Genomic DNA, 20,245 nt, shown 5'->3' with positions numbered 1-20,245 from the left:
GCTATGTCAGGGTTGGTGTTTCCCAGGAGGGAGCATCTCCCCTTGGATCAGGGAGGCAGCGGGTGCAGTGCTTGGCCTGCTCTTGAGACCCCTGGGTTCACTGTGCTGCAGCCAATCCTGGATAAGCCTCGCTTAATGCCTCGATTTCCCCAGCAGTACAGCTCCACTGGGAATATCCTCTCCTTGTGCAAAAGGCACTTGCAGCATCCTACCTCTGAGCAGGCTGAGGACCACTGGAATGAAAATGCAGCATCCCAGTCAGTGCTAGTGATGACAGTAATGGAGGAGAGTGGACATCTTATTCCCCAGGGAGCCTTTTCCTAGGAAAAGCCCTGCCTGGGCTGAGGGAACTAGTCTTCCTGCCATCCCTACTCTGGAGGAATCCTGTCCTCCAGTCCCATGGGGAAAGGGAGGTGCTGACCAGGTGCAGAGATGCTGCGGCACATTCCTGGGAGCATTGCCTCTGAGTGTTGGGTTGTATCCGAGTGTAATGTTGCCGAGATACACAAGGGAGTGGATGGAAAATTCTTTTGGAACAAAGGGGCTGTAGTGTGTGGCCTTTGCAGAAACCTGTTCCTTGCCAGGGAGGGAGTGCAGAAGGCTCTCACCCTGCTTTGAGAGCCAGATGCTTGCAACATCCCAGCTGAGAAGAAGGTGGGGCAGGGCGTAATTGCCAAGCCCTTGGGACTCATAGAAAGGCAGATTTTTGTCTCTCGCCAAAAATTCAGAGATCTTGCTGAGTTACTTTCCCCATCTGGAAGCTATGGGTCCAACTGGGCAAAAGTACAGCCCAGGGAGATGAAGGGATGTAAACTTGCTCCTCTGTTGAGTATTGCCCATAGCTGGGAAGAGAATGTAACCTTGAAAGAAAACAAAATAGCAGCAGTATCTGCTTCAGAACTAAAGATTTAGGGCAGCAGAGTCCTGCCCGTCTGTTTCCTAGGCCAAGGCACATAGAGCCTTGCTGTAACTTCTCTGATCCATGAAGGACTTTCTGCTCCTGCAATCACTGCTCTGTCTCTCAACACTTTTTACTTGTCTATGTTTCATCCCTCTCCACCAGGGTACTCAAAGTTCCTCACCAGATATTTCGGTTATGTTTTGCTGGGTATGTGTCAAGACCACTTCCTTTCAGGCATCCGTTTTCTTTATTATATCATCTGTTAACTGATGGGAAGGGCTGAGATCCACTTCCTGAGTCTAACCAGGGACTGTATACCCCTCCATAGTAATTATTTCTCACAGATAATCAGTTAACATCTGGACATCAGCGAACAAGGAGCAGGAGATTCCCCCAGGCAGCACGAGGATGATGTGGGCTTCTGGTAAGCCTGTGGATGGAGCAGTGCTGGTGAGATAGCAGGGCTGGAAGCAGCCCACACAGGGCTCTGTCCTCAGACTGGTGGCAGGACTGTGCAGAGCTGTCCTCTTGTCTTCTCCTCCCTGCCATCCCAAAGCCCAGCCCCTTCCTTCTTGCTGCTGAGCACGGGTGAGCTCACAGCCCACACATCCTCTGGGCAGATCCGGGGGCTGGAGCCAGCCGGCACCTCCATCTCCTCTGCGGGAGGATGGACCCATTGGGAGGCCACCTCAGAGGAGGCATGGGTCTGCAGGGTCATGGGTGTGTGCTGTACCAGCATCTGGGCAGGAGAGGGCCATGCTACCTCCTGCTACAAATCCCCGTGGTTGCTGCTGCCCTTCTGTGGAGGGAATGTCTTCTGAGCAGTCCTGTGCTCCATCACACAACAGACAAATCTGGCACAGGCCACCCCAGGAGTGACGTGCCAGCACTCAGCCTGCTCCCAGAGCAGCATCTTTGCTCCGTGGGAGGGCAAGACCCTCCTGCCATCTCAGAGGCAGGGGACAGAGCAACCATCGGCACAGGCTGTTGTATGATAACATCTCCAAAGGATTCAGCAGGGATCACGACAAATCTGGCACAGGCCACCCCAGGAGTGACGTGCCAGCACTCAGCCTGCTCCCAGAGCAGCATCTTTGCTCCGTGGGAGGGCAAGACCCTCCTGCCATCTCAGAGGCAGGGGACAGAGCAACCATCGGCACAGGCTGTTGTATTCAGGATTCAACAGGGATCATGGGAAGAAGGGCATCTCCACCAGATTTAGATGAGAGTTGCTGCAAGTCTTGCTCTGGGCAGCACTGGGAGCTCTCAGAAGTGGCAGGGGAGGAAGATGAGAGTCAGGAAGGCCAAGAGTATTTTGTTTTAGGAAGCCTCACCCTTCTGGCAGGGATCCCAGAGGGTGCTGGTGGTGGGGACAGTGGTGGCACCCAAGCACCCAGCCCCGTGCAGCAGGAGCACAGGCCATTCCTACTGAGGAGGGACGCAAGTGCTATAAATAGGTTGTTTAATGCACTGTGGCCAGGCCTTGGAAAGCCCCAGCCCATGCTCATTCCCTGCTGCTGGCGCTGAGACGGCAGCTGTTGAAAAAGGCCGAATCCAGCAGCTGCTGGCTGGCGCTCCTGCCCCAAGTCCCAGCCCTGCTGCTCCCCTTGTGGGGCGGCTGAGACCTTAGCATCCCTTGGCACAGGTGCTGGGGCTCTGTACTGGTGTTGGCGCTGCTTCCTGAGCCAGCAGTGACTGCAGGATGCTGCTGGTGCCGGAGAGACAAGGAGGATGAGGAGGGGGCTTTCTTCCTTGATATCCCTTGCGGTAGTGGGGAGACCGCCGTGCCTGGCTGGGAGCTGTGGGGCCATGCTGGAGTCAGCTGCTGCCCACCCACGAGCCCTCCCTCAGCTGTGGCTGTCCCCAGCCCCAGCTTGAGATGCTGGGCCCCCACAGCCGTCCCTGCTCACACAAAGGCCCCTTGTGCCCACGGGAATGACATTCCTGCAGTCGTGGGCCCGGGGCAGAGTGAAGCGTAGCCAAGGGGGAGATGCCAGAGCCCAGCTGCTGGGGCAGCTGGTGGGGCCAGGTGGGGATGGGCTGCGGTCCTGGCCCCCTCCCGTGCCTGGGGGATGGACATGAGCAGCTGGTGGGAGAGGGGAACCCCCGGGAAGGGCAGGCAGCTCTGGGCTGCGGGAGACAGGGGTGCAAGAGGTGCAAGAATTCTGGGATGCTGGGGAGCAGGAGCAGTGGTGCTGTGCATCCATGGGGACTGCAGGCCCACCCAGCACAGACCTGTGGGACAGGAGTGGGGAAGGCAGACGTGGGCTGGGCCGGCTGTGCTGGCTAGTGCCTGTCCCAAGACAAACCCAAAGCTAAGAGCAGGTTTGGTCACACCTGGCCCCCTTTCCACCCCCCTCACCTCAGGATTTAAGGCCTCTGCTGGGCACCTTCCTTGTTCCCTTTGGAATGAGGGGGATGAGCCAGGCTACTTTTAGTGGCATTAGCTGGCAGCTGGGGAAGCCCCTGCCCCGACTCCCTGCTGGTACTGGGCTGCCAGCTGCCAGGGCCGGCGAGGGGAAGGATCTGCCAGCTGGCACCCGGAGGGAGGGAGGGAGGGAGGGAGGGGGCTTCTGGTAAGGCCACGCCAGGGACACCTGTCATCCCAAAGCCAGGGTGTCACCATGCCCTATAATTGGGCCTGTGTGAGCATGATGAGGCCCTGCAGCTGGGACAGCTCTGCCTGCCTGCACCCCTGTTCTGTCCCACCTGAGCCTTGTTTTGCAGGGGATTTGGGATTGCATGGAGGAGCAGGAAGGCTGGGCTGGCAAGCCCTAGGGTACTCCCACCCCACAGGGTGGCAGCTCAGCTCACAGGTAGTCAAGTGACAAGCACAAGTAGCCCACCTCCATCCAGCCCTGAGGAGCCTCTGCAGGAGAGGGCAGCCTTGTGAGGCAGCTGGGGGCTGTTTCCATCTGCTGGCACACCTCAGCTCCTGTCTGTGCTCTGAGCCAGGCTGGCTTGCCCCAGAACTGGGTGCTGCTTGGGACGCTGGTCCCAGAGAGCTGGGCTGGTCCAAAGGACACCTGCATAAGGGATATTGAGATGCTGGGATGGATAGAGTACACAAGGTCACTCCTCTTACAAATGCTGAGCACCCCTGGGCCATCCAGGCTGCAATGTCCTTCTGGAGTGTGAGCAAGGAGCAGGATGCACTGACAGCAAGCCCTGCTCTGAGCCAGGCTGTGAAAAGTGCAACCATCCAGCACTCTCATTTTTGTGGAAGGCTTCTGCTTCTAGCTGTAACTGGCATGACCTTAGAGGAAGCAGGGGAAAATATTCACTTCCTACAGCCTGTACCCAGGGAAGAAATAAAACTCTTTTGGTCCCTTTCCAGGGTCCGGAGTTCCAGGCTGCTCTCCATTTCCATCATCTCCATAGTTAACTCCATCCTATCCTCTTTCCCCTCCCCAGCCTCCACAAGACACCTTTCCTGAGGAGCAGTGCTCCCTTCCCTCTCTCTTATGTGGTGCTGCCCCATGTGTAAGTGTTGAGACACCCATGCAAAGGAAGAGGCAAGTTTCATAAAGTCCTAGGGAATGTGGATGTCTCCAGCCCCACAGCAAGACCTGCCCTGATGGTGCTGCTCCCCAGGCTGGACAAGCTGGGCAGGCAGCCTGACCTTGGCTCTGCACCAGCCCACGGCGAGCAGAGGGAGGACGCAGACCCCAAGACACCTCCCAGAGCACAGGTCTAACAGATCTGTTTATTCCTGGAGAGCACAGTGAGCAGGGTGAGGAAGCAGAGCTGCCGGGCAGGCAGCAGTGGTTATTGCTGCAGGTGCATCCTCCAGCGACAGCAGGGGTCTGGGAGAGCAAACTGCCTGCCTGCCTCTACAGGGCAGGGCACGGGCCGCCCCCACTGCCAGGCTGGAGCCACCCATTGCCCCAGAAGAAGGTGAGGGGAATGGAGTAGCACAGAGAAGTGCAAATATGTTGGCACTGGAGTTCATCTGCTCTGGGCAAAGGAGCCCAAGATTCGAGGAGAGTGTTACAGTATGGGAGGATGAGGGATTGGGAGAAAACCCCCAACTTTGTGCCAAAGACCCCCATAAACCAACACCCCCTGCTCCCTGGAGGAAGGCATTGCTCTCGGGTGCTGTACCCCCTAGCCCTGGTGTGGGCCAAGGGCAGCAGATGTCCCAGGAGCTCCCAGAGACGGGAGGGGAGGCCAGGCTGCTGTGACAGTGATGGCATAGCTGTGTCTGCGTGGACAAGAGGAGCTTCAGTGCTGCAATACAGGGTTGCATGTGTTCACGTGATGGAGGAGGCCCAAAACATTCAGTGCTTGAGTTGTAGAGCTTGACCCAGGGCTGGGCTGAGGCAGGGCATGGGGGTGGAAGGCATGTGTTGAAGGCCACGCAGGAAAGAGCCAGCAGGCTCCATGCTTTGGTCACGCTTGGTGGCAATGAGTATGGTGCAAGGGCTTCAGGATATCGAGTGTGGCCATTCCTCCTCCCAGAGGGCCACTCTGGCTCCCTCAGGAGCCTGCTGCCTGGGCAAGGCAGTATGTGCTGATGCTCCCAGGTGTGGTGCAGAGACAGGCAATGTGTGCTGGAGGGGATGGGCCAGCACTAGAGCAAGCAATACCAGTGTCCTCCCCCTCATGCCCCAGCAGCTGCCCCTCCCTGCTCTGCAGCTGGCCCCCGGCCTGCCACCATGCAGGGACTCACAGGTCCCCCATGCTGCTCGCCCTCCTCCTGTTCTGGGGTGAGAGGGAGCAAGGGGATGTGGAAAGAAGCCCAGCCCAGAAGAGGAGAAGGGAATCCCCTGCCTGCCTTGACCCCTGGTCCACTGGAGAAGATGGTGTGAGGCTTGCTGGGAGGCAGGCTGGTGGCTCAGCATGGGATGGAGCAAGGGGGGAAGAGTATCCTGTATCCATAGATCCAAGGGAGGCACTTGGAGTGGGCCTGGCCCATTGGGGTGTCCCAGCTGCAGCAGATCTGTTGTAATTCCTAGCCACACATCGTCAGCAGCAGCCACTGGGAAGGAGAGGGAGAAAGGATGAGCATTTTTGGCATGTCCTCATGAGTAAATTTTAACAGCCCTCCATGAAACACAGAGCCTGCAGCAGTCCTGTTTACTCACCTTGATCTTTTATGGGTTCTTTCCCTACCCAGGGGGCTGGAGGGCTTTCTACCACTCACCCTAGGTACCCCGTTCACCCTATGCCATGTGCCCTTGTTTCCCACCCCAGCCTTCACTGGGCTGAACTCTCACCTCAGAAAGGTTCATGACAGCAGTACCAGTGCCTTCAGGGTCCATGCTGTGGAAGAACCCTGCAGGGACACAAGCAAAGTGAGCAACACATCTCTCTGTTTCTGCTCTCCCTGCCCCAGGGCCATCACTCACTGAACATGGTCTCCAGCTTCAGGAGGCAGCAGACAAAGTTGTCAAAGTCCACGCCCATGTCACTGTCTGCATAGCGTGCCACCACCACCTGATGCAGCTTGTTGTTCAGCTTGAAACCTGCAAGGCAGAGAGCAGTCAGCCCCCAGGGAGGCAGGAGGGCAGGGTGTAGTTGTGAAAGTCCATGCACCCACGCAAAGGGTCCACCAACCCACCCAAGGAAGAGCACTGTGTCCAGCCTCAGTAGGAAGAGGGGATGCTCTCCCTGCAGCCACATATGACTAGTTAGCTCACTGATCCATCCCAGGCCTCTGCTTTGCCAGGATGGGATTCTGCAGGCCACAGAGGCTGGGACATCCTGCGTGCATCTCTAACTCTGAGGCTCCAACACTCGGCACAGCTGTGATGCAGAAATCCTGGTGCAACTGATCCATCCCAGGCCTCTGCTTTGCCAGGATGGGATTCTGCAGGCCACAGGAGGACAGAGGCTGGGACATCCTGCATGCATCTCTGACTCTGAGGCTCCAACACTCAGCACAGCTGTGATGCAGAAAGCCTGGTGCGTACAGGGGCCACATCTCATTACAACAGGTTGGCTTCAAGCATGCAATATAGGCTGGTTACACTCTTCTCCTGCTATTTAGGGCAGGACTGTGACAGCAGGAGCCCCCTCCCCAGCCTCCAGCCCAGTCGCATCCTTCTCCAGACCTACCGGCTGACTCTAGCGCCATGCGCATCTCATAGGAGCTCATGGTGCCTGACTTATCCAGGTCATACTGGCGGAAGATTGTCTGCAAAAACACCACAGAGGACATGAAGGGAAGGCTCTCCTCTGGCCTCCAGGCTGGCTGTTCCCCCTCTTTGCTGCCTCAGGAGGGGTGCTACCCCTGTGCAGTGCAGCACGCCCCCTTCTCCTCCTCACCAGCCAGCTCCGGATCTTGTTCCACAGGATCTGGAACTCCACCAGCCCAAGGCGGGCACTGCCATCTTTCTGGGGAGCAGAGGGTCAAGGAGATCAAAGCAGCCAGAAAAGGGGGAGGGTACAAAGGCAAAGCTACCAGATCCCAGCCACAGGAGGTGTGAAAAGCCTGGACATGTTTGGCCTGTCCAGTTTTTCCCCCAGTCTTCCCCTCTATCCTATGCAGCATCAGCAAAAAGCTTGCAACCCAGCAAGGACAGGGTAACACTTGAACTAGCAGCTGTGCCACTCCCTGGGAGCAGTTGTGCTGCTGCCATAGGAAGCACACTGCTGTGCTGTCCTTGGACCAAAGCTGGGCTGGTCTGCAGCATAAAAGAATGTTGTAGGCCAGGCTGGAGAAGGGCTCAGAGGTGCTCCTTGCCTGACCCCCCCAGATGCATGTCCTTGTACAAGCAGGACACTGGCCATGGCTCCTGTCACTTGACTCATCCACAGCTGCACAGGATGGTTTGGAGGAAAGAAATCCAATAGTCCTTGTTTCCTTTGAGGAGTGCCTCAAAGGCTGGGTGGCACAACAGCACATCAGGCTAGGGAGCCTGTAGGAAGTGAAACACAGGAACTTCCTCCTGGAGGTGAAAGTAGAAGGCATGGGGTGGGACCGTGCTGGGCTTTTGGTGGCAGAGCCTGGCCCAAGCAAGCAGGGGAAGTGATGTCCCTTGCCAAAAAACCTGCTGCTTTAGTTGAAGAGTGTAGGGCAGGTGGCCCTGAAGCCATAAGGACCCCTTCCTTTCTTCCCCCAGTTAAACAGCTTGAGCATTGCCATAGAGCCAAGCCTCAGCTCCAGGAGGTAAGTTGTGTTTCTTGCAGGCTGAGCACCATGAAAACCAGCCCTGGCCCACAGCACCAAGAGGATACATCCATCAGGTTGACCATGTTGCGGCAGGAGTCCAGGCTGAACCCATCTGTCTTCAGATCTTTGTCTGAGGAGAAAGGAGGAGGCTTAGCACATGCATCCAAACCCAACCTGCCAAGCAACCTGGGCTGCAGGGAGCAGGGGGTGGGAAGAGTAGTGCTTACGTCTGGAGATGACTCTGTTCAGAATAGTCCGAAGCTCAAAGACGCTGATTTCCATGTCCTGGAGCAGAAGCAGAGTTAGGATCACCCCTTGCCTGCTCTCCACCCACTTGTGGCCATTGTCCCCCTCTGCCTAAACATCTCTGCCTTAGTCACAGTCACAAAACATGAGGATGCCATTACAGTTCTTGTACACTCAGAAGAGTTTTGGTAACAGCTGGATGCTCTTCCCCAAATCTGCCTCTGTCATCACACCATCCCTGCGGGCAGCTGGGCTGAGCCACAGCAAAGATGGACTTGTCTGCAGGATGGGGCTGAGTGAGTGTGGGGTGGGCTGGAACTGCCACGGCCAGGGGTTCAGTCCTGTCCCCTCCCCTCCCCTCTCCAGAAGGCTTTCCAGAGCTTGGTGCAGCCATACCCACCTCCCCTGCCAGCTGTTGGAACATGTTCTTGAAGCTGTCCTCTATGTCATCCTCAGTTATTTCCTCCTGGGGTGATGCAAACCAGAAAGAAGAGGTTAGTGTTCAAACCCAGGCTCTGCCCTGCCTTCCAAGCTCAATAAACGCCAACTGGAAAGGAAGCTCTTCTTTGTTTTTATCATCTTTGTTAATTCCCACACCCCCACCACCCCAGCCTTGCCAGCCCCTCTCCAGCCATACTGATCCCAGACTCGGGCAGCCACCCCCGCCTGCAGCTCTCCCTCCCAAGGAGCCTCAGCACTAGCCCATCCAAAGTGGCGGCTCCTACCTCATCTGCCAGATCTGCCGAGATCTCCTCATCCAGCTCCCTGGGGCAGAAAGGGGAAAACATGGTGATGAGCGGGACCTGCAGTGGTGACATCCCACAGCTCACAGCCACGGGCTGCCCCCAGGCCAGGACTCACGCCGTGTCCGACTGCTTCTCGGTGAAGACGCGCAGGACGAAGTCGGCCTCCTTGTGTGGCTCGAAGGTGGAGGGCACAACGATGTACTCGCCGGGGGGCAGCCGGATCTGGTTGCTCACCTCCCGCAGGTTGATGAAGGTCTCAGAGCGTGCCCGCGACTGGTTTCGCAGGAAGAAGTCCTTCTTCAAGTGCACGTTCTGCATGCCCTGGGCCTGGGGGAAGGAATGTGCTTGTGGACCACAATGGGAAGCATCCACAGGGAGTGGTGGGACCAGCGCCAGCTCCATCAGGTAGGACAGCCCTGCCCTGCCCATCCAGTAGGAGCCATCCCTCCCTCCCACATGGAGATGCCCAGCTCCCACTGGCACACTAGCCACAGCCAGTGCTGTGGGAGCTCCCATGCCACTAGATGCATCAACCCATTTTTGCCCAGTCTTGTGCTTTCCTCCAAGGTGGAGTAGGCTCTGACAGCTCAGGACGTACCTCCTCAGGAACCTGCAGATAGGAGAGAAAAGGGGGAAAAAAATCAGAATCCCAGCACCTGCCCCATCCCTTACAGCTGCAGGGAGCACAGGATGGGGGACATTAGCCCACAGCTGGCCAAAGCTGGTGGAAAGGATTTTCTTGAGGGCTGGGGTTGAGGTGGGACTGGCAGGGCTGAGCCTGACCGAGGAAGAAGCGTTGGGGCAGGCAGGGATTACCTCGTAGACAGCAAAGCCGATGGTGTGCATGTCACCTCCCACCCGCCGCTCCCGCCGCCGGTGCTTCTGCATCAGAGCCACCAGGAAGCTGCAGGCCACCTCATCGTCCCCAGGGTCATCATCTTCTTCCAGCAACTTGATCTTAAACTGGGGGTTGATCCAGAATGTGGCTGGGAGCAAGGGGATGTATGGATGAGACACCTGCTTTCGTCACGCTGCCAGGAGCAGAGGTGTGGAGGGCAGAGGTACCTGGGTGATTCCTGCAGCCCCCGGCAGTGCTCCCCCGGCGCCACGTGCCCTCAAACACCTGTGTGTGCCATCTGCTGAGCTCGTCCTTGGTGAGGGCATCAGGGGTCAGGTTGCAGATCTCCAGCCTGGAGAACTCCCTCATGAAGTCCCGGAAAGACATCCTGTGGGAGGCAAGCAGGGGCTGAGGCCAGGGCACTGCTGCGGGGAGGGAGGAGAGCACAACCCAGCTAACATTTCAGGAGAATTAAATGAAAGTAAAATCTTTTACCCTAAACAGTTATAACTTATTTAAAGCCTCGTGCGGGGTTTGGGTACGAAGGGATGTTTACTCTTCCTAGATGTTTATTTTGCATTTAGTTGGCCTGAATTTTCTTCAAGGGAGGAAAATTATTAACTAGATCAGATGAGAAAATGCTGGCAAGCTGTCCAGTGCTGGGAAGCCAGCTCATAAAGGCAGGTCACACGCTTCAGGTGAAGCATGACTGCAGGATCTCTCGCCGGCTCCTCTGCTCCTTCCCAGACCGGCTGCTCAAACAGAGCAGCACTTCTCCCCAGCACTCACCAGAACTCTCCATCCTCCATCTTCAGCTGCAGCTCTTCCCTCTCATCAGGGTCAATGTTGTTCCACTCAGAGGAACTAGAATAGCAGGAGAGACACAATTAGATAAGGACTCCTGCGAGCAATTTAGAGCTGGCCCTCAACTCTCTTTCTGATGTGAAGGACTCTGCACACTGTGAGCTTCCCCTCAGCACTGCCCCGTGCTTGACTGCTGTGTGTGCAGTGCTTGCTGGCCTGACAGAGCGAGACTGCCATCCCTTCTGTCCTGCTTACCCATCGCTCCAGGCTCCAGTCCACTCCACCTGACCCCAGGGGTTCCTGATGCGGATGAGTTGTTCCTGCTGACCCCGGTAGTTCACCTGCCAGACACCAGACACAGGAGGTGGAGCCCATGCCACTGGCCAGGCTGCTATTGCTATTAAAGTCTAATCTAGGTGACTCACATCTCTGAAGGCTGTGACAGAATAGGCATGGCCCTTCACCAGCTTCTTGAAGGTCACTGCTTCCATATCAAAGGCGCTTGTGATCTGAGGAGAATGTGTAATACTTAAGTAAACAGGACTAAATTCATGTAGTCTTATCCCTACTCCTTCCCTCCACTGTGTGAATTCTCCTTGCTTTGCACTGCTCCAGCCAAGAGAAGTAGCAGGCAGCAGCTCCCACCAGTGCTCAAAGACTGCTGGTTGTGGACAATTTAAAGACAGTTTCCTTAGCAGAGGATCCCAAAGATCCATCAAAGAACCACCCAAACTTTAGAATTTAAAAACCCCGCTCCAGGCAATTTGCTGATGCAAAACATGGCCAGAGTTATAGGCCTGCACTCGAGATGAACAATCCTGCTCCATCCAAAGGAGCCACGTGTTGTGCCGCAGGGCTGCCACACTGGCTCTGGAAAGGGTGCTGTGGTAAGAGGGCACAGAAGTAGCCTTCCACCCTGTGTGCCAGTGACGGGACTGCTGATACAGCCTTGGCTCTGTGAGGCCTCGCTTTGGGCAGCGCTGCGGCAGAGCCCCGGCTCCTCCTGGCACATCACTTACATCAGCTCATCCCAGCACATCACTTACATCAGCTCCTCCCAGCACATCACTTACGTCGATGGAGCAGCCCAGCAGGGAGCCCCTCTCCAGCGCCTTGCGGATGATGTGGGCCATGTTGCGTGGCGGCCGCTTCAGGTCGTACATCTCTGCCACGCCGCCCGTGAAGTCCTCGAAGCCCTCGGTGGTGCTGCCCCCCGAGAGCGACTCGTAGCAGCCGTTCAGCCTGAGGGGCGCGTGGGGGGACAAGGGTAGGGCGCTGCAGCTGCCCTGCCACCCAGCACAAGAGGAGACTCCCTTCCCTCCACCTGGCACAGGCCCTACCCCATACGTGCCCGCCCACGTGCCCGCCACGGGGATACCCACTTGGCATAGGCCTTCTCCAGCAGAGCACTCCAGAACTCGGTGCACTCCGCCGAGTGGACAAACAGAAGTTCCCCATCCTTGGTGGGCAGCTGGTCGTCCACCACCACGTCCACCCACTCACCGAACTGCCAGATCTGGGGGGTGAGGAGGGAGTGGGGTGAGCTCAGAGCATCACATGGCATCATCCCTACCCCAGAGGGATGGCCTCCACCCACCACCCTTGCTTCTGCCACAGCCCACCAGCTCTGGAGGGCCAAAAGCTCCCGGCCCACCTGGAAGTGAAAGATGCCAGCATAGTCCTCCTGGAAGCTCTGTCCATGGGGCACCACACGGTGCAGGAGCTCCTCGTTGAGCGTGAGGGAGCCAATGGCAGCCAGCAGCCAGCAGTCACCTGGGGAAGGAGAGGAACCTGGTTTGAGTGCCCATCACCTCCCTAGCTGGGAGGGTAGGTGATGGATGTTTAGGAGCCCATGGTGTGCTCTCCTTGCAAATATTTGGGGCTACCCAGCTCATAAAGTCCATGGAAAAACCAGAGAAGGTCCAGCAAGCAGCACTCAGGAATCCAGGCTTGCTCAGCCTGCCCACACAGAGAAGTAATAGCTCAAGGCAACAGGGAACTTTCCTCCCTTACCTGGAGTCTGTGTCCAGACCACCACACACAGTCAGCACCAACAGCCCCCTCCTGCAGCCATTTTTCTGGACCCTCCTGGAACTCATTCATATGACTGCCCTCCATATCACAGACAGCAAGTTCTGCAGCTTTTTTTGGAATTACACTTTGCAGGATAAAAGCCACTTTAGCAAGTGAGTGGTTTCATGCTGCTGCCCCAGCTTCTCAAATTGCAAGCAATGCCACCGCACTTTTCCTTCCGAGTGATCTTAACCACAAGTGCTGCTCCAGGCCAGAACTGTGCTTTAAATTCTTTGACTTGATTCTCTTTTTGCCTTTGAAGCCTTTCACACCTTAGCCTTGAGCCCGGATAATCTGTAACTGAGCTGTGGTTTGACAAAATGCCATTTCCAAGTTTTTAATGACCAAGTGAACTCTACCACAGTGCTTTGGGCTGTTATGCACTCCAGTTGCCACCTCAAGTTAGTCCTAATTACTGGATATATTAAATGCAGTCAGCCCTGAAAACAGCATGCTAAATGTGCTAAGGTAGACAGTACTCCCAATCAAGTGCCCTACTTGCTCCCAATCAGGACAACACTGTCTGTGGTACCAAGATCTGTTTCTGATGACCACAAAATTCCAGTTGTGGTTCAGCTCTGCTAGCCTACCCAGCCCGTTAATACATCTCTCCTTGCCTCAGTGCCCTCGCCTTGGGAGACACCTCTGGAGAAAAGACAAATCACTACTCGTACACCTCTCAAAACCCTTCTGCCACACTGCATTTGCTCACCAGCATTTTGTCACCACCACCACCTCAGTTTGTTATTGTCATGCAGCTGCCATCCCTCACCATTTACCAAAGCAGGGAGCTCTTTGGAGCAGCTCCTGGCATTGTTGTCAGCATGTGTGAGGCATGGATGCACCCAGAATCTCCACTGATCTCAGCATGGCCAAGCTGTGCACACATCCACACATTTTTGTGGAGCTTTAACCTAGAACTACCAGGAGGCACAGGATGCCCCCTGACTTGCAGTTTCCACCTCACTGAATGGAAAGGGCCACCCAACCCTCCCCAGTCACTAAAGCCTGGACCAAGGCCCAGGGACAAAGCTTCAACACTCACCCAGAGCCCCCTGGCAGATGTCTGTCCGGGTGGCACCGCCAACGATGAACTGAGGGTCATCCACTAATTCCTGCAGAAGGACAGAATCAGATCCTGGTGCTGCATCTTGGCAGGGCTGGCACCCACTGCAGCTCTGACTCGAGAGAAATGGTATATGGTCCCTGTGAGATGTACCCCACCTGCCCTCTGCTAGGGAAGGCTGCTTGACTGCAACCCCAAGGCCATCACGGTAAGGCAAGGCAAGATCTGCTGTATCCGTGGGAGGACAAGGCTGGATGGCATTCCCCTTGCCCCATGACACCAGGGGATATGCCCTCTCAAAAGCCCCAGCTACTGAGGGTGACACACCATGCCATGACACCCAGGAGCAAGAACACAACCCACCTGTCTGGAAGCCCACAGTCTGCTGCCCAGAGGAAGCAGTGCCTGCTAGGCACGATGCTCTTCTGAGCAGACACTCGTGGGGAACGGCCCTGAGCCCTTGGGAAAGTGGCTCTGCAGCACTCCAGGGACTTGGAGCACTGAGGGGTGCCAGCAAGGGCCAGTCTGCAGCTCAGCACACCACGCCAGTGCAGACGTGCAGGGCAGGGAGGCCAGCCCAGCCTGAGGAGAAGCAAGGCCAGCACTTACCGACGGACGCTTCCACTCCACTCCCCGTGTCTTGCTGGAGTGTGGCCCCAGCTCCTTGAATCCAAGGGCAGTCGGGCCAGCTGGGAATTGGGGATCCCTGAAGAGGGTGCCACTCTCAATGCACTGCTGCTTGAGGGCCTCGTAGTCCTGGTTGAGGTACTTGATGGCGTTGTTGTGCTGGCCGAGCCCCTCGGCTCTCAGGCGGTCTCTCTGCACGCGAGCAGCCATCCCGCCAAAGGGCATCATAGCTCGGCACCAGCACCGCTACCTCGCGCTCCGCTCCCTGCAACACAGCAGCCACGGCCACGCTGAGGCAGGGCCCGCTACCTGGCTCTGCCCTGGGGATGTCAGCCATCACACAGAGCCAGGCTTGGAGGCTGAATCTGCAATTCCCCACCACCCCCACAGCAGAGACCTTCTCCAGCAGCAATGGCACAGTGAGCCCAGTGACACCAGAGCACCCCAGGGTGGGCACACACACCAGGAGAACCTCCCAGACCCCATCCCCAGCAGCAGCCCCGTTCTGAGCCCTGGCCTCCAGCCTGGCCTTCGCAGCCCTGCTGTCTTTAGGAGACACCAAGGGGACAAAGCAGCACTGAGGGCGGGCTGGGAGAAGACAGCCCCCCAGCACCTAGACCATGGGTCCTGTCCTGTCCCCGATATGCCAAAAAGCTGAGCCCGGAGGAATTTCAGACGCTTTCCAACCTCGTCAGCCTCCTCCCGGCGCAGCTTTCCGGGTTCTTCCCTCGTCCCGGCTCCTCCTCAGCCGTCTCGGCCGGGAGGGCGTCAGCGGCTGCCCGCAGCTTCTCCCACCCGCAGGGGCCTCCCCCTCTCCTTTTCCCTCTTCCCCGAAAGCCGGCCCGGCTGCCTGAGCACTGAGTCAATAGGGCCGGGCAGGGAGGAGCCCAGCAGAGCGCAGATAGTTCTAGCTGTGGGGCCAGAGCAGGACAGGGAAGGAAGAGGCGGGACGGCACACACACACACGGGGAGGATGACTCAAGGCTCGTCGAGCGCCAGTGGAGCAGCCTGCCGGGAGACACCGGGAAGGGATTGCGGAGTTCGGCGGGGCAGGACAGACACCGCAGAGCCCCCATCCCGCAGCTCTCCCTGCTCTGGCCATCCTCCCGGGGCTTCGACCAGCAGCTCCCGGCCAGGAGCTTCGAACCAGCTGGACACAGTTGCCAGGCACGTCTGGTCCCGCAGCCCTGCCCGGCAAGTCCCAGCTGGCTCCCGGCGTCCAGCTGCCCTCGGCCCTGTCCGGGCACCATGGCAGGCAGCGCTCAACCCACCGCACCGCCCAGGCTGGAAGGGGCTCTGGCACCGTCTGCTCCAAGCCTCCGTGCAAGAGGTGTCACCAGCAGCAGGGGCAGGTGCCACCGCCCCCAGCCCACTGGCATCTGCGGCTCATCCTGCCCCACTCCCCAGCAATCTCAGCTCCTGCTTGGCTGGGCTGGTGCCCAATACTTCAGAGGTTTCTCCAAGTGAGAAAGTGGTGTAGTCCTTGGGTAAATAAGCCAGGAGCCAGCAACCCACTCAGAGCAGCAAACTCGAATGCCAGTGCTGGCCCACTCCCTCCCCAGTACCCTATCCCAGGGGAGCAGGGCGCAGCCTGGCTCCAAAGAGGCGGCTTTCCTTGTCCTGAAGTGCTGTAACAACTAAAGGGAAGGCAGGCAACAGTGAATAGGGTGCAAGCTCCTGGCACATGTGTAAGGCATAAACTTGGCTGCTAACCCATGTGGCTGTCCTAGCCAGAAGCTCTTCAGAAGAAAAAAATTACTCTTCCCCATCACTCTGCTTGCTCTGGGATGCTCCAAACCCACTACCCTTCTCGGGGGAAGCGCAAGCTCTTCTCTCCTCTACGACAGTCCCAAATCTATGGAGTTCCTCCTACAGCCCCGGCCCCACAGCCACACCCTGGCAGTCTCTCCCAGCGGCAAGGCACTTGGTGCCTGCAGAGCTGGCGGGATGGCTTCTCCAGTCCCAGACACTTCCCAGAACAGAGGGGCCCTGAGGGAGGAGGGATCCCAACTACAGCTGCCCACACTGCCTCCAGACCCCACTCACCACCTCCCTGGCACTTACACCACAACCTGCCAGTGGCCAGGGAACTTCCCCTACCCACAGCCCCTGACAGGTTCCCTGCACCCTTTCCCACCCTACCTACCAGCACGGGACATGGCTGCGGACACGGGGAGCTCTGTGCAGACACGGGCACCGTACGAGTTATTCTTAGCTCTGTGGCTCAAAATACTCGGGAAGGCTGTGCTCAGTGGCAGACGGAGGTCATGCAAGCGCAGAGCAAAGGAAAGCATTTCAGACCCCAGAATGGGAGAGGGACCACATGGGTCTTTAAAGCAATGGGGTCAGCCACTGACACCTCCCAGGATTATGCTGATGGACACTGCAGGTCCTTCACGGAGGAGGAAGGGGTGTGATGAGACAAGCCAAGCCCCCAGGGCAGTTTTCCACCACAGGTGATATCCAACTACAATATGATGCTTTCCAGTACTCGAGGCACCTCTGATCCCTCCCAGGTGGGAGCAAAAAGACACACTGGTTCCTGCAGGGTCCCTGACACCTTGTGCACTTTAGCGCATACTGCAAAGCCCTTGGGCAGCATCATTGTTGAAGTCCAGCCAAGAAATCTTTGCAGACCTCTGGCTGCCAGCTGCTCTTGCAAATCAACGGAAGTGGGGAGTTCCCTTCCTCAAAACTAGCCCTGACACCCGGTATCGTGCCGCACACTCAGCTCCGGGCAAGGCGTCACAGCCGCCCATGGCATCCCACAGTGCTCAAGCAGCTCTCAGGCCCTTTCCAGCCCTCCAGATGACAAAGATCCCACAGGCTACCCTTTATGTTACCGCATTCCTTTGACGGGATGCGGGATTGGCTTTGGGGTCGGCAGCGCATCCCGGGAGGCTGCGGTACTCTGCGGATGCGTTAGCTAATACAAAAATCCTCGCAGACAGAAAGAGGATGGGAGGGGTAGGCATGCCTAGATAAGCTGAGAAAACAGAGGAAGCAGCCGGGGAGGGGGAGACGGAGGGACCCGAAGCCCTGCCCGCCCGGCAGCGGGCTCCCCCCCGGTGCTTAACCCAAGCTGGGGGTCGGACAAGGGGAGGATGGGGGGATGGACTCACGGAAGCTGCCGCCGCCACCGCCCTGCCCGCTCCGGCTCGGCCCGGCACAGCCCAGCCCGGCTCAGTACAGCCCCGCGGAAGGTGGAGTTTCGGCGGGCAGGATGTACGAGCACAACCGGGAGGGCAGTGGGAGGGGGAATTAAAGGAGCAGTGACAGCTTACAGACACTGGGAGGGGATTATTGATCCCGGCTGATGGTGAGGTTCTGTCTGCTGTCATCCTCTCCCAGCTCCTGGGATGGCGGGGTACCGCCGGGATGGGCGTGCCCCTTCCACCATTGTTCTGAGGGAAGGGTTGGGTTCGCACGGAAACCGGGGCTGGAAGGAAAAGAGGAAGCAACTTTCCTCTAGGAATGGATTTGCAGGTGACTGCTCCACACTGCCGGCACCCCAGCGTAGCCGGGTGAAGCTCTGTACTGCACCTTTGTCCCCAGGACTTATTGACTTTCTGGTGCCACGGCTGAGTACGGTGGTCCCACGGTGGTGTCCCTTCTCCCTTCCCTCATGCCTGCGGGGACTGTGCCCGCACCACCTCAATCAGTGGTCCAGGTGGCCACGGCCAACAACGCCACCAGCAGCTGCCCCGGCCTCCCTGCCCCTGCTGGCCTCTCCCCGCAGCAGCTGGGTGCCAGCAGGGCCCTCTCCCGGCAGCTCCCACTGCCCTGGGGTTTTCCACAGCCGCATCGGGCTGCCCCTGCGTGCCCTCTGTGACTCATGGTGCAGCTATGCTGGGTGGTGCCATCACCAGCGGGCATGGCCACACAGGGCTTGGCACCGTACGGTGGAGCCCTGCGTGGCTCCACATGGCTTTGGCTGGCATGGCATGGCTCAGCATGGCACATGGCTTTGGCTGGCATGGCATGGCTCAGCATGGATTGGCACAGCTTGGCCTGGTGTGGCTTAGCCCAGCATATCTGACACGGCTTGGCCTGGCATCAGCAGCACAGCTCAGGCCAGCCCCGTCCCAGGAAAGAAAAGAGGCTCTGTATTGCCATTCTTTTGGTGCCAGGGCTGAACAGGGTGAACATCATGGGTGTCACCAGCCCTGGAGCTCCCTGTCCTTCCCTGGTGCCTGTTTGCAGCTGGGGAGGCTGTGCCCATACACTCACCGCCGCAGCTGGCATCGCGCCTGCGGGAGCCCAGGCCTCACAGGGCTCCTGCTTTCTACCTCACCCCACCTTGTCCCAGGGGGTAAATCCTTCCAAAGCAGGGAGCAGGTTGCACGTGGGGCCAGTCCCTTGCCTGAGGGAAGGGCAACCCAAACATTTAAAACCAGCTGTAGCGTGGTCCTGCTGCTGCAGGCACAAGGGACCAGTCTGGTCCTGGCCAGCACCCACTGGAGCTGCCCTGTCCCTATGCAGGGGACTCTGTTACAGGCAGCTTGTTCTGCTTGTTCCCATCCTAGTGCAGAGGTGGCCTTGGCGTGCCCTGCTCTGGGTTGTTGCAAGGGCTGCTACATCTTCTTCCCAGGCAGGCTTGCCCCAGGCTGGAAGCATAAGGGGCTCCCTGCATAAGGGGGATATTATTTAGCTCTGCATGGAGCTACAGGCAGCACTGTGCTTTCAAAGAGGCCAAGGCTTGTTCCTGCTTTGGGTTTGTGCCTGTCCTTGTGACACTGTTGTCCTTTTCAGCTCCTGCCTTATTACCCTTCAGTGGCCTCCAAAGCTGCTTTCACAGATGCCTCTCCTGGGACAGGAGAATAATCCTATCACAAAGGCTGTCCCATGTCCTTCCCCCTATGCTTGGAAACCGTTTCCCTAAAACACCTGCAAAATCTCTCTGCAATTTCCTTGTTTCCTTCCCTCAAGTTTTCTTTTGCACTGATGGCTGCAGGGACTTGGCAGCAAGCACGGTTCTTCTTTCTATCTTCAGTTTTTTGTTCTCTGGCATTGCCTCTTCCCTTGTCCTTTGGCTGTGGGCAGGAGGGTCGTTTGTCCCCTGCGGCACTGCTGGCACAGGAAGCGTGATCACAGCGAGGCGGGGATGGAGCTGGGCTCACTCGCTGTCCCTCGGCAGCCCGCGCCAGGCCTCGCCTCTCCATTGTGCCATCCCCCAAGCAACGGCCACTGTACACAGCCTAAGGAGCACAGCGCGCAGCAGGCTCCCGGGAAGCACGCCAGATCCAGCCTGCACGGAGAGCAGCAGGGAGCACCCTGGGGGCTGGCTGCTTGCTCTCTGTCCCAGCACTCAGGGCATGGCTGACATATGAGCAGCATCGTGTTTTGGGAAAGTGCTGCTCTGTGCTCCAGGCGTTTAGCATCCCTCACGTGTTCCCAAAGGCTTTAGCTGTCCACCAAACCAGGTGTCCGGGTTTGGAATGGATATTGCATGAGTGGCAGTGTAACTTGCTATTGGAACAGTATGGGTGGGCTGACATGTGGCATGAGGCTACCAGTGAAACTCCCCTATCACATCATTTCCAAACCATCTTCCACTGCAGCCTCAGCATACACAGCTCCCCATCTACCTGTTTTTAGGCACAAAGTCCCTGATACTTCTGCAAGTCAGAGGGAAAGCCATTCATGCTGCGAGAGCCTGTGAGCCATGGCTGAGTTGCTGGCAGGAGGGCAGGGCTTGTGCTCGCACTACTCCCCACCCCACCTTTTGCACCACGCATGCTCCCGCAGCCCTGCAGCAGCTGGGGTCCTCTCCTCCCAGGTCCCAGCCCCCAACCCACTCCACAAAGAAAAGACTGTAAACAATAGC

At 57.7% G+C, this 20,245-nt stretch overlaps 1 protein-coding gene across 2 annotated transcripts; it reads right to left on the bottom strand.

Moving 5' to 3' along the window:
• Positions 1-4,587: 4,587 nt before the first annotated feature.
• Positions 4,588-17,669, bottom strand: CAPN11 (calpain 11). 2 transcript variants are annotated; one of them, XM_039697720.1, is made up of 22 exons: positions 17,541-17,669; positions 14,401-14,683; positions 13,771-13,840; positions 12,307-12,425; positions 12,035-12,168; positions 11,726-11,894; positions 11,078-11,161; positions 10,908-10,993; positions 10,638-10,712; positions 10,076-10,236; positions 9,827-9,996; positions 9,609-9,620; positions 9,126-9,337; positions 8,990-9,029; positions 8,665-8,730; positions 8,246-8,303; positions 8,084-8,148; positions 7,172-7,240; positions 6,962-7,040; positions 6,253-6,369; positions 6,121-6,179; positions 4,588-5,882 (listed from the first exon to the last, which is right to left on the bottom strand). In XM_039697720.1, exons 2-22 carry the CDS (start codon positions 14,644-14,646, stop codon positions 5,856-5,858), a joined length of 2,118 nt encoding a protein of 705 aa, XP_039553654.1. In that variant the 5' UTR covers positions 14,647-14,683; positions 17,541-17,669; the 3' UTR covers positions 4,588-5,855. The 2 variants fall into 2 exon arrangements, with proteins under 2 accessions (XP_039553654.1, XP_039553653.1); XM_039697719.1 differs by lacking the exon at positions 17,541-17,669 and adding an exon at positions 16,565-16,719 and having other exon boundaries at positions 5,388-5,882.
• Positions 17,670-20,245: the final 2,576 nt, after the last annotated feature.

This window comes from Passer montanus, unplaced genomic scaffold, assembly GCF_014805655.1.
Source record: "Passer montanus isolate IOZ18808 unplaced genomic scaffold, ASM1480565v1 scaffold12, whole genome shotgun sequence".
NCBI lineage: Eukaryota > Metazoa > Chordata > Aves > Passeriformes > Passeridae > Passer > Passer montanus.
The sequence above is the reverse complement of the archived record's forward strand: the minus strand, read 5'-3'. Positions and strand labels throughout refer to the sequence as shown.

Coding starts and splice junctions, on each gene's coding strand:
- CAPN11 (XM_039697720.1), bottom strand. CDS start 14,646: ATGATGCCCTTTGGCGGGATGGCTGCTCGCGTGCAGAGAGACCGCCTG. Junction 8,731..8,989: donor CGGCAGATCTGGCAGATGAG/GTAGGAGCCGCC, acceptor GCATCACCCCAG/GAGGAAATAACTGAGGATGA. Junction 8,149..8,245: donor GAACAGAGTCATCTCCAGAC/GTAAGCACTACT, acceptor CTTTCTCCTCAG/ACAAAGATCTGAAGACAGAT.